Below are 13,596 nucleotides of genomic sequence, written 5' to 3'. Positions count from 1 at the left end.
ACTTTTTCTACTGAGGGCCAAATACATAAAAATGTATACATTTTGTACATTAAAGATGCTAAAAGCAATCCAATATAGGTCAATATATGCTTAGCTATCTGAACAAAATATCCACATCTTAGCTTTGTGTTGTTCTGTAGGTGACAATGCCAATTAGTGTAATTTATAAAAGTACAAATCATTAAAAATGAAATTTTAAGAACATGCTGGGGGCTAAAAAAATTAGCTGTGGGCCAAAAATGACCCCCAGGTTGCAGTTTGGACATTGCCAGTTTATAAAATGCATAGGTGAGCGCTGGAAATGTTGCATTCAAGGACAGTAAGTCAAATGGGTACAAACAGTGATGTTTAATTAAACAAAGAGATGATATTACTATGATAGTATGCTGAAGTGAGTATCTCAGAGGAGGCCAAGTGTGATAAATACTTAGTATTTTACAATTTAACTGTGCTACTACTACTGTTCAATTACATCTATTTGGATTATATTTAATGTTTCACACGGAGGATTAATTTATTATTCAGTTGTAGTATCCCTGCTGTGATTTGTCAACTTTTAATTTGTGTCATTTTGAATGACACAGACCGGACCGTATCAATTAGAGCGGCTACGTTGCATTGGATGACGAAGTTAACTTGTGCCAGTAAACGCGTCATCGTGTGCTCGTCATTCCCTGGAAAGAGAGCAGGCTGTGATTACACCGGCGCTCCTCCGCTTGCGGCGCCGCTGCAGGAACTCCGCACCCCGAGCCCATGACTGGAGGTCCGGACCGTGAACCTGATGCCTCTATGATCCAGTTAGCACCCCGGCGAGCCAGACAGCGATCAGTTAGCATCAGGTAAGACCAGCCTGCAGCAGCTAGCATAAGGCTAACCGGCTCAGGCTAGCGCCCATTAGGCCGAATTCCATTCAAAAAAATCTGACACGTTAATTTGCTGGTAACAATCCAACAAAGAAGTCATTACTTATTTTCTTTTTTTCCCGGGTGTTGTTGAGCATCTCGTTGAATTACAGCGTGCACTTAATTGTTTTACATTTGTATCAAACTGATATTTTGTGATAATGTGTTGACACAATGTTGCTGAGATTAGTGCCGAATTAATGACCCTCTCGCTGCTGATACTTTTACCCCTTATATGTGGATGGTGCTCGCAATGCTTTTGCCACAAAAGGACAACAAGTGTTAAATTCACTAAATGTCGAATGCAGTTATGTGGCACAGTGGTTTTTGTTGTAGCTGCTAGGTGAATAGGTAGCTAGGTGAAATACTGGCTTTTGTTTCATATTGATGTATTCATGCACTCACTGACTGAGGTGGAAAAATAGAAAGTAGTTAATTGTCCTAGTGAGCTGAGATTAACATTAGCTAAAGGATTAGGTCTAGCCAGGCAAGGACAAGGGCGACATTGATGGCTGTGGCACTTCCAAACGTGACACTTCACGAGAGGAAGACATGAACGCCGAATATGCTACAAAAGAGGTCATGACTTTATAACATTTGTAATCAACACATTAGGATTTATCTTTTAGTCAACACATTAAGAAACAAAGGAGGTGACCCCTTTGCACCGTGCCCAGATTTGTGGCCTCACAGGCGTGTGTAGGCTGCCCCGCCCCCTTGACCTGGTAGTCATTAGCCTGGACACTTCATTGGGTACACCAGCACAATCTACACTATAGGGTCAAAATAATAGAAACAGGTGTCAGTCTGATACAGTAACAATAATAATAATAATAATAATAATTAATATTCAATTGATACCTCTCTTACAATTTTCTTTGTCAAGAAAAACATTGTTAAGCCTTCTAGCATAACATGCATCTGCCAGGATGCAATATTAAAATACATCTGTAACAAGGAATCTCAGCGTTAATTTCCTGCAAGGGTCCTGAAAGAAGGTTTAGGCCTAAAAATGTTTGGTCAGGTGCTTTGTGCTTTTCAGCTTTTGTCTCTTGCAGTGTTTGAAGAGTAGCTAAACTTAGACACCAACTTTCAAAGGACAGACAGCACTGCGCCTTCTCTCTCTGTCTCATCCGTGCACATATTAATAACGAGCGCTTATGAGTAGTGGGTGCACAATAGTCCTGGCTATACCTGGGGTGGGCAAACTAAACTATGCTGCCAAATGCTTCCAAAGTACTTAATATAAACATTTAGCATACTGTATATATCGCGGTTTGAATATCACTCCCTCATGGTTTTTCAAAAACATAATAAATGGTCGCTGTTTTGTGGTTGGCTATGGCCAATTATTAGTCAAAAAATATTAGTTACAGTGGTGTGAAAAAGTATTTGCCCCCTTCCTGATTTCTTTTTTTTTTTTTTGTTTTTTTTTTTTTGCATGTTTGTCACACTTAAATGTTTCAGATCATCATCCATCTTTATGCCACTTATCCTCACTAGGGTCGCGGTGGTACGTTGGAGCCTATCCCAGCTGACTTAGGGCGAGAGGCGGGGTACACTCTGGACTGGGTTTCAGATCATCAAACAAATTAAAATATTAGTCAATGACAACACAACAGAACACAACATGCAGTTATGAAATGAAACGTTTACTATTAAGGGAGGAAAAAAAAATCCAAACCTACATGGCCCTATAGTTTCACTGTATTACTGACAAATACTAGTAACTCCAATACTGCTCTCTTTTCACACACATTGGCCCGCCTTCCTGTCCTCCTCTCTAGGAGTTAATGTCCTTAGGCAAACTACCTTGTTTGCGTGTTAATGTCAAGTACTGGGCTGAAGTGTGGAGCAGAAGTTTGTCAGCAACAGCAAACAATAAATAAGGGGCACCTTGTTGGCAGGGCCAACCAACCCGCCTTTTAATTGTGCGATTTGATGCCAGTTTTAGAGTAATACTAGAGTAATACAGTAATACATAAATGTTCAGTAATATATTTTTTGTTAAAAATAACAAAACAGAATAAAATAACGATTTAAATATCTTTCTCAGAAATCTGTCCTGCTTAAACAGGACGGCGTAAAAGAGTATAAATTGAGTGTCCAGGTGTATGATAGCACAGGTGTATCCAACTTGCAGCACTATTAAAGCTCCTTTGACAAAAAGACAGGAGAGGCGAGCTGTTTTGATGTGACTGGCAACATTTCAGTTATACTTTATTTACAAAGCACATCTCCACTCAAACAGTGTGCTCATTGTCTTTATGCTATTTTGTGCTCATTTGTCATTAAATACAGGCATCATGTCTGATTTGAAGAGTTCTAAAAATACTAAGAGTTGAAGCGAATATTCTTTGGTGAGCTACTCAACATCAGAGCAGAGAGAGCAAGGTTGTTAAGTGACATTTTTTAAAAGTTAGCACGTACCCCATGAACGTGCCAGCCATCCTAGCTTCCCTGTGGGGCGAAAACAAGCTCCGAACGAACCGCATTGCTTGTTTGTTTTAAAGACAAAATGTTACCGCGGTAAAAAAAAAACAACCCAAAATAAGTCACATTTGGAGTCTGTGGACCAGACGCTAGGTGGATAACTGTAGCTAGCTAGCTGCCACCAGAGAAACAGAAGAAAACGAGAGCCAGGCCAAATGTGTAAACAAAGATGGTTGGAAAGTCGATCGAAACGTAAGCAATCACACACGCTGGCATCGAGATGTTTAGACTGTCACAAGCTGTCGTCGATTGACTCCATATTTTACAGACTATTTTTCATTTTCACGTTAATAAGGGACAAAGTGTCAACCTTGCTATCTGCAAGGGAATGACGAGCACACGATGACGCGTTTACTAGCACAAGTTAACTTCGTCATCCAATGCAACGTAGCCGCTCTAATTGATACGGTCCGGTCTGTGTCATTCAAAATGACACAAATTAAAAGTTGACAAATCACAGCAGGGATACTACAACTGAATAATAAATAAATCCTCTGTGTGAAACATTAAATATAATTCAAATAATTGAACAGTAGTAGCACACTACATGGAGACTGGCTACTGAGCCAGCAGAGCCCAGCCGACATGCCATGGCTGACATTGAGTGGAAAAAAAAAAAAGGTTCTCCTCTCATTCCAAGTGGAAGTGGTACGTTTTTGGCTTCTATGTCCTTCTTCCCCACTCCGTTTGAAACACTTTTAAGTTTAGAAGAAGTAAATTGGAGAGGCTAACTATTTAGCTCGGTAGCTTGCTATGCTAGCAGCGGTCGTCTGTTATGTGCATGGATCCGTTCCTTGCGCAATGTGACATAAACAAAGAAAAATAGGAGTGTAAACGTGACTATTGGGATGTTATTTTATGTGTATAGGGCTCTAATAATGTTAAAACCCGTATTTAGAAAGCCATAAGCAAGTTTTCTATGCTCTAACTACGACAATATTCCGTTTGTTAATATTGAATCCTACTTTGCGGAAATTCACTTATCGCAGTCGGGTCGGGAACCAATTAACCCTGATAAACGAGGGACGGCTAAGCCAGTATCGTTACTTGCATTACTTGAGTTGCACAGGAGATAACCTTTGGGTGGATGCACACAGGTATACACGAATGCAGTACGCACGTACAAGAAAGTAGTCAGTGCACTTAGCTGTTGGAACAGCTAAGAACTACAACCCATGTTGTAGTTCTTTGCCAGTGATTTAGCGGTGCAGCGTGACTGCCATCGGGGTGTGCGGCGCGGGCACGGCTGATTAAAATGACGGCCTTCCTTATCTCCTCTCTGTGGGGTTTTTGTTTTTAATTACTTTTACACGCTGTGCACTCGAGGGGAGTCGACCCAAAGCACATGGCGATGGCACCCGGCGGGATACTTCTCCACAAGCGGGATGCACGGTATTCCCAGCCTGCAGCTGCTCACTTTGCCAAGCGGCGCTGACACGCACGGCATCAGGGTGGTGTCAAATAACTTGATGACGATGAAGACCTTCACTGAAATCTTGTTAAACGATGGCAGCACGCGTGTCATTTGTGTGCGGCCTTCTGAATGGACTCCGATCGCACCCGAGTAATCTGCGAGGTCAGCAAAATGTAATCTTCTTTGGTCAATGACCCGGCTGGCACTGTGCGTGCGTGTGTGAGAGTGTGTGTGCGTGCGTGCATGTGTGTGATTCACTCCTCCCGCACTGTTGTTGTGTTAAAAGTAATTGTTGCATCAATGGCTGATCTTCTCTTAGTTGTCTTTTGTGGCGTCTGTGTGTGTGAAAGGAGCAGAGGTGAGCCATGGCTGACCCAAACCCCAACCCCTCGCGGCCCCAGAGGAAGATGTCCACGGCCGGTGAGAGCGTCTACAAGGTATTAGGACTGGAGAAAGGCGCCTCGGCCGAGGACATCAAGAAAGCCTACAGGTGACGACTCGTGTCAAGTCTCCTTCCTTGCTCGCTTCCTTCACTTGAGCACACGTTTTCTTCCTCGCCTGCCTGCCAGGAAGCTGGCGTTGAAGTACCACCCGGACAAGAACCCGGACAACCCGGAGGCGGCGGAGAAGTTCAAGGAGATCAACAATGCCAACTCCATCCTCAACGATGAGACCAAGAGGAAGATCTACGACGAGTACGGCTCCATGGGCCTTTACGTGTCCGAGCAGTTTGGAGAGGAAAGCGTCAAGTACTACTTCCTCATGTCCAAATGGTGGTTCAAGGTGGGCGTGGCTTCACTGTAGTCATGATGATGATGATGTGGTGTGATGACCACGTTGACCATGTTGTGGCGCAGACGCTGGTGCTGTGCTGCACGCTCTTCAGCTGCTGCTGTTGCTGCTGCTGCTGCTGTTTCTGCTGCGGGAAGTGCAAGCCCCCCGATGACGAGGAAAACTACCACTATGTTGATCCCGAGGACCTGGAGGCCCAGATCAAGGCGGAGCAGCAGGACAGCGGTAAGCGAGCACGTTTTTCCACACGCTGCATTCAAGACTACTGGGAAACGGGAAATGCCCTGTGTGGAGCTTCGGACCTCTGAGTCAAACACACGACTGCGATGATAAAAATGTCCCAAGAAGCCTCAAGATGGTCCATCACCATGTCTCTCCTGCAGGTCCCAGAGTAGTCATAAGCCAGCCCGCATCTAGTGGGGGCGGGGAGACCCCAGAGGGCAAAAGCCAGCCCATCCCCCTGCCCATGCCCATGCCGACGCCCCACCCCCAGTCGCCACCCTCGACCCGTCCATCTGAGGGGCAGGAGAAAGGAGAGAGCTTGCCCGAGTCGAAATGACTCGTAAGAGCCGCCGTTTGTCTCCGTTGTGTGTTTGATCTGTCGTCTTAGCGCCACGTCGCCGCTACGTCCTTAACTCCGCTTGTCCTGTGCATGTCTCTCTTTTCGTCATCGACTAACTGCTTTCACCTTCCACGCCGCACGTCTTTCACTTTGCACTTGCTTGCAGTATTCAATGCCAACGATTGTTAGCGTCTTTGTGTTGACGACACAGGACACACGTTCACACTCCATTGTTGAAAGCTGCACATACTCGACACCTCATGAAGCATGCAACCCTCTCCACCGAGTAGTGAGCACAGTGAAAAACCAAAGAATACATTTTTATATTTTCATATATTTTTAAAAGAAAGATAGAACCATTATTTATTTCATTCTATTTGTTGACAGACATTTTGACATTTTATACACACACACACACACACACACACACACACACACACACAGTGTTTGCCCCCTTCCGGATTTTATTATTATTTTTCTTTTATTATTATTTTTTTTGCATGTTTGTCACACTTCAATCTTTCAGATCATCAAACTAATTTAAATATTAGTCGACAACACAACTGAACACAAAATGCAGTTTTTAAATGAATTTTTTTATTAAGGAAAAAAAAAATACAAATCTACATGTCCCTGTGTGAAAAAGTGATTGCCCCCTAAACCTAATAACTGGTTGGGCCCCCTTAGCAGCAACAACTGCAATCAAGCATTTGTGATAACTTGCAATGAGTGTCTTACAGCGCTGTGGAGGAATTTTGTCCCACTCATCTTTGCAGAATTGTTGTCATTCAGCCACATTGGAGGGTTTTCCAGCATGAAGCGCCTTTTTAAGGTCATCCACAGCATCTCATTAGGATTCAGGTCAGGACTTTGACTAGGCCACTCCAAAGTCTTCATTTTGTTTTTCTTCAGCCATTCAGAGGTGGACTTGCTGGTGTGTTTTGGATCATTGTCCTGCTGCAGAACCCAAGTTGGTTTCAGCTTGAGGTCACCAACAGAAGGCTGGACATTCTCCTTCCTTCCTTTTGGTAGACAGCAGAATTCATGGTTCCATTTATCACAGCAAGTCTTCCGGGTCCTGATGCAGCAAAACAGCCCCAGACTACCACACTACCACCACCATATTTTACTGTTGCTATGATGTTCTTTTTCTGAAATGCGGCGTTACTTTTATGCCAGATGTAATGGGACACACACCTCCCAAAAAGTTCAACTTTTGTCACACCACAGAGTATTTTTCGTTTTTGCCCAGTGTCTTTCTTATGGTGGAGTCATGAACACTGACCTTAACTGAGGCAAGTGAGGCCTGCAGTTCTTTGGATGTTGTTGTGGGGTCTTGTGTGACCTCTTGGATGAGTCGTCGCTGCTCTCTTGGGGCAATTTCGGTTGGCCGGCGACTCCTGGGAAGGTTCACCACTGTTCCATGTTTTCACCATTTGTGGATAATGGCTCTCACTGTTGATGATCTGAAACATTAAGTGTGACAAACATGCTAAAAATGCACCACTGGGTAGGACATGTTCTCCAAATGCGCTGACTAAAGCCTTAAGAGAGTCCAACTGTCAAGTTGCGGGGCACTCGAAACATGCTCATTTTTGCAGTGTTCAATCACCACCACGTCATAAAAATAACATAAAAAGATAACTGTACAATGTTAAGATGAAAAATAGAGGCAAATAAAACTTTGCACTCATCAAAATACATGTCAGTGATAACAGTGGTGATGATTGGACACGTTTTTTTAGATATCAATACTAACGTCAAAAATAGCGTTAACGGCGGTGAGTAGTTTTTTCATTAATTACGTTAAAACATTTAGTGTAATTAACGCATATGCATCATGTCAAGCCACACCTCTCTTATGACGGCAGATGGAGTCTGATGCCCTTCTAGAACTTTATTCTGACCTGAAAACCAACAGCAGTACAATTCCAACACCTTAAATGTATCTCACAAACACGTCTCTAGTCTTCCTCGGAACGATACTTCCTCACTGTCACTCGACCACAGCGAGATGCATTCACAGACACTCGGAAAACCACAACACTATCTTTTATTATGCGTGTATGTGTGGTCTAAATAAACAGCAAGACAAAGGAAAAACAATACGTGGATATTCTCATCATTCACTAACGTAACTCTTCCTGCCGAAGTACAATTTTCTGGACATAAGTACGCTCAGAAATCCCAGAAAATACACATACACTCAAAACATGTGAATTCAACTTAAATTACTTGGTGGCTTGGAACGCGACTCTTCATGGCTCAGAATAACACGGTTAAACTGTGATTCAAATGTTGCGCTGCTATTAAAGAGACTAGTTTTAGGCAGATTTTTACAAATGTTTCTACAGTAATCCTGTCCTGTCATTTCTCTTTCTGTTAATTAAATAACAGTAAAATGGGCATATTTCCGACATTGTTTTAATGGTGATTAATCATGATTAATTAATTTAAAAACAGATGAATCTGATTTAAATGTTTTAATCATTTGATAGCCCTGTTTATTATTAGCTATTTGTTTCTGCATATCAAATGCATAATAAGTATTCTCTATAAAATTAATATTTTAAAAAATGTATATATTTCATGAATTGGATTATTAACTAGGGCCGCACGGTGGTCTCGTGGTTAGCACGTTGGCCAACACAGTAACAGCCTGGAGATCGGGAAGACCTGGGTTCGATTCTTGCATTTCTGTGTGGAGTTTGCATGTTCTCCCCGTGTGAGCGTGGGTTTTCTCCGGGTACTCCAGTTTCCTCCCACAGTCCAAAAACATGCATGTTAGGTTAATTGGTGACTCTAAATTGTCCATCGGTATGAATGTGAGTGTGAATGGTTGTTTGTCTATATGTGCCCTGCGATTGGCTGGCGACCAGTCCAGGGTGTACCCCGCCTGTCGCCCGAAGTCAGCTTGGATAGGCTCCAGCATGCCCCCGCGACCCTAATGAGGAGAAGCGGTTTGAAAATGGATGGATGGGTAATTAACTAGAAAATTTCCATGGGAAATTTTGATGGTCATGCCCTGTGTTGTGAACGTCTTGCCTGGTGTTTGCTAGCATGCTGTTGGCATTTGTACCTATATTATAGCATGAGCATTTTGACATATCTTTTTGTTCATAAAATACAGAAAAAACAGGCAAAAATATTTCACACATAGTTACAAATGGTGATTGATCATGATTAACTAATGTGAACACTTAAAATTTTGAATCATTTGACAGCCCTAATCAATACATAATTAACTTATAACCACATGGAGTCATTTGGCCCCGTTAACTCTAGCCTAGATTCTTGCTTTACAGCTGCTATGGGTTTAGAAGCAAAACAGAAGGCATTCATTCAAGGCGCTTCCCACGCTAATTAACGAAGCGTACATAAAAGGTAACGATTGTTATTGGATTTCCAGAGTTCCTGTACTGCGTCGATATTATGTGTGCAGCAGAGGTTGTGGGCATAGTTTGCAAACAGCACATCGGAAATGACTTCCACAGGATGCACTTACACAAAAATAAATACAACCATCATATACTATACACACAATCATGCTCCTTCCTCAACCCTATAGAGCAAATTTGGGGCAACTTGGAAAAGAAACGTGGAAAGCCTGTGGCTTGGGTTGCAGAAGGCATGGGATAACATTCGTGTTGAAGTTCTCAGGAAATATACTGACACTATGCTAGAGAGAGGTGCCGCTGTTATTGCTGCAAAAGTTGGACATGCCGAATATTAAAGTTCAAACAGTCGGACTCACTTTGTTGTGCTCAGAGCAACAATCTGCATTTTTCAAGGACATTATCAAATGAAATCATGTTTTGGAGGCACAAGAAAAAAGGTCAGTATTATCAGATCTGTCAGGCCTTGTAATAATTTTGGCCACCACTGAATATAGAAGATCCTCGTAAAGATCACTGCAGGTTCTGAGAACGTGTCCTATGTATTTAAAGACAAAGCATTGTGTTATTATTTGTTATTAGTGTCAGCATTTCAACGTTTTCTCTTTATATTGTGCCTTTTTGCGCTAATGTTCCCATTTACGCTGTTTAATGTTGTGTCTATAATGTGGCACACTTTGGACACCCCTGATGTAATGCAAATAATGTGCTCTCCTCTCTCAGGAAGATGATAGTGGACGTCAGCAACAACAGCAGGCAGGTATATTATTATTATTATTATTATTATTATTATTATTATTATCATCATCATTATTAAAGTGACAAGTCCAATCAAACTTTTATATAACCCCAATATTAATAAATGAAATATTTTTGTAGTTATGGCATAGAAAATATGTTTACAATGGGTTTTTAACATTATTAGGGCCCTCTAGACATGAAATAACACCAATATAGTCACCTTTACAGTCCAATATAATAGATAGAATCAAAGAAAATAAGACATAAATGGACATAAATAAGATACCATCCTCACATGTTAGCACTATCTTGTATTTTTCTTTACAGCATACTTCTTGTGGTGGCTATTGTCTCATCAATGTATTGTAATGGTGGCTTTACACTCGTATTACCCAATACAGTAGACATAAGAGTAAATACGCCTTTTAAAGGGACAGTTGGGATTTTTTGACATGAAGTTGCAAGACATCCCCATCAGCAGTGTAGTACATAAACAGTGACTTACCCCCCAATTGGTCGGATTTCCGCAATGAGGAACATAGTTCCGCTTAGTTGCTGGGTCATTTAAGTAAAGAGTTCGTGGGACCAACTGGGGGGTAAGTCATTGTTGTTATTATTATTATTATTATTATTATTATTATTATTATTATTATGTTATTATTGTGAGGTCATTTCAACTGAAATCAGTGCCTGCTCCGACGTCTGGTGCTTGTCTCATCAAAAAATTACTGACACCTAGTGTACAATACTAAATTCACAATGCTTCTTCTGCCTAGTATTTTAGTTCATTTAGTTAGTTAATTTAGCCATTTTTATGCTTGAAAATGCATCATTTAGGCCAAGAGTAAGTACAATTTGTTTAAATATGCATATTTTTATTTTTTACCACAAAACAGCGATCATTTACTAATTTTTGAAAAGTGAGCGTGCGATGTTCGAACCGCGATGTAGCGAAGGACGACTATACATCAATGAATGAAATTTTATTTTTTAGAATATGCCGAGGTCCAATAAAAAGCAAGCTGGGCCACACCTGTTGTGTTTGTGTGTTTTAAACCTTCTCTCCTCATTAGGAAGCCCCGCCCCCTTCATGATTCAGCCACATTCGCGTGCCAGAGATGAACCAGCCCAAAACCACCAGCCGGCTAAGGCCCGCCATCCTGCTTCCCCGACCCAAAGGAGAAGTCCAAAGCAGGGAAGCTTTGGTGCTTCCTCTTGAGGACGGACGTCCTTGCTGTGGATTTCTTCCTCCATCATGTCTCAGCATGCGGGTCAGGACCGTTCCAGGACCAGTCATGATGCAACACGGGAGGCGTTCCGAAAGGTGACTCTCATTCACGATGATTAATATTCCCTTTGGTCTCACTTGGGACCGGGTCATGTTGAAGCAGACTTGGCTATGAGGCAAGAAAGCATGTTTTTGTCAGGATGCATGCGCTCCAGTCCCACGCAGACTTGCCAACTGTGCTCCCAAACGACTCCCGTCGTCTTGTGCCACTAACTAGCAAAACAAAGCCAGCAGCTTGAGTGAACCACGTCACCGACCCTGACTAACGGAACATTTTTACAGTCCAGTCGGAGAAAAAGGTGTATTCTTGCTTGTCAAAGAGCTCCATGCAGCCAGCGCACTTGGATGGATCCAAGCCCCTCAAAGGCAATGCTGTCATTTGTGTGTACAGTCCATGTTGCCTGCAGCTGATTTCTTTGCAAACTCAGCTCCAGCAGGGAAAATGTGCGACTCTTGCTCAACAGGAGCAGGAAGGTGTTTCTTCCTCAGCTTTTAAAGGAAGTGTTGTGCCTTGGGGGGGTGGGGAGTGCAGTGTGACACTTGTTGTCGCGGTGTCTGTGGCATTGAGTGGCTGGGGGCAGGGAGGCAGGGCATGGCCTTGTGTAATTTGCATAATTGGCCATGACACAAAACTCCGGCCAGAGTGGAGATAAAAAAAAAACCCAACAACAACTTGGTGTGTACACGTGCGTGCGTGTGTGCGTGGACGGTTAAAACTGAGCTTTTTGGTTTGTGTCATAAGAAATGTGAGACTTCGTCTCATGTTTTTAAACCTATTATTATTGTTGACTTACGGGTGTTGAGTTTCATTTTGCGTGCGTACGCCTTATAACACGCAAAACAGTCATGTTTTCTGTGCTCTGTGTAAGCGTGCGCTGATTTGAAAGGTAATGTACATGTGATTGTACAGCCAATAGATCACTATACTGATGGACAGATGTGTTTTGATGCACCACCAAGTCAGTTGTGGTAGATGCATATGAGGTGTGTGAAGAAACAGCGTTTCAATGCCATCTACTGGACAGAGTTGGAACCACACGCTACACAGACAGTCCCACTATAATGTTTGTAGCACTAAATCAATCTGTGGTCCTTTTGTATGGGAAACAAGCGTCAAGTAGAAAGCCACTCGGACTCCTTTGCTGCATTCCATTTCCTCCCCTATTAGCATGTCGAGTGGAGAGGAGTGTCCTCATTTAGCCAATCGTGTGCTCTTCCTGTAATGGTGTAAATTATTTGACTGGTCCAGTTGGAAGTGTGGACACTCACTATGCAAAATCATCATCTATTTTAATCAAAGCAGCTTTTTTTATGTGACATCATTTATGATAATTGCTGTGAAGCATTTCACATCATTGTCACTTGTGAATATATATATACACAAAAAAAGATTAAATGTGAAAGTTATGTTTCTGTTGGCCATATTGTGATGTTTTGTTAAAAAAAGAAGCACATTTTACCATCTGAACTGCAATAAACATGGACATTTTAAAAGTATAAATATACATTTACATTGCATTTATCTAGCCAAATGTGTCATTTTACAATAACAAAAAACATGATGACTGATGTAAATAACACCTCATGGCACGTTTTTATTAATGTCTGTTACAACAGTAAATATGCATTTTGAAGTGAATTTTTATTCATGATGGTTTACTTTTGGGGTGCATTACATATGCTAACCTGTTAGCGTGTTTTGAGATAGGAGCTTCATGTAAGCTGATCACTCGGACAGTCTTAACTGTTCATTAAAAAAAATATTTTGAGAAGTGATAATGAGACACAAGAGCAGACATGATAGTTATGAATATAACTATTTTTTTGTTTGAATGTCCATCTGTTTTTGTGCTCTGCAATTCAACCAAATAAAAAATGAATATATAAAATTCCCCGTTCGTCTTGTATGCAACAATAAGTTTTGCACCTCCCGTCCAGCAGGTGGCGACTCTTGGTGTGTATGACAGTTGCACAGCCTGGCAATGTTCCTGCCAATGAAGGTATAAATA

The 13,596-nt window shown here is 41.9% G+C and overlaps 1 protein-coding gene and 1 long non-coding RNA gene across 6 annotated transcripts in view; one reads left to right on the top strand and one right to left on the bottom strand.

Moving 5' to 3' along the window:
• The first annotated feature begins 671 nt into the window (after window positions 1-671).
• dnajc5ga (DnaJ (Hsp40) homolog, subfamily C, member 5 gamma a) lies at window positions 672-13,458 on the top strand. 5 transcript variants are annotated; one of them, XM_054761889.1, is made up of 7 exons: window positions 672-839; window positions 5,166-5,299; window positions 5,379-5,592; window positions 5,667-5,826; window positions 5,985-6,163; window positions 10,282-10,318; window positions 11,373-13,458. In XM_054761889.1, exons 2-5 carry the CDS (start codon window positions 5,175-5,177, stop codon window positions 6,158-6,160), a joined length of 675 nt encoding a protein of 224 aa, XP_054617864.1. In that variant the 5' UTR covers window positions 672-839; window positions 5,166-5,174; the 3' UTR covers window positions 6,161-6,163; window positions 10,282-10,318; window positions 11,373-13,458. The 5 variants fall into 5 exon arrangements, with proteins under 5 accessions (XP_054617864.1, XP_054617863.1, XP_054617861.1 ...); XM_054761888.1 differs by having other exon boundaries at window positions 5,160-5,299; window positions 11,377-13,458; XM_054761886.1 differs by having other exon boundaries at window positions 5,160-5,299.
• Window positions 6,796-13,596, bottom strand: part of LOC129172300 (uncharacterized) — a 7,195-nt gene continuing 394 nt past the window's right edge. Inside the window, exons 2-3 of the long non-coding RNA XR_008566973.1 lie at window positions 7,449-7,629; window positions 6,796-7,185 (exon numbers count right to left, since the gene is read on the bottom strand). This is a non-coding gene — a long non-coding RNA (uncharacterized LOC129172300). The remainder of the gene's footprint in view (window positions 7,186-7,448; window positions 7,630-13,596) is intronic.

This window comes from Dunckerocampus dactyliophorus, chromosome 19, assembly GCF_027744805.1.
Source record: "Dunckerocampus dactyliophorus isolate RoL2022-P2 chromosome 19, RoL_Ddac_1.1, whole genome shotgun sequence".
NCBI lineage: Eukaryota > Metazoa > Chordata > Actinopteri > Syngnathiformes > Syngnathidae > Dunckerocampus > Dunckerocampus dactyliophorus.
This window is presented reverse-complemented; position numbering and strand designations above follow the sequence as displayed.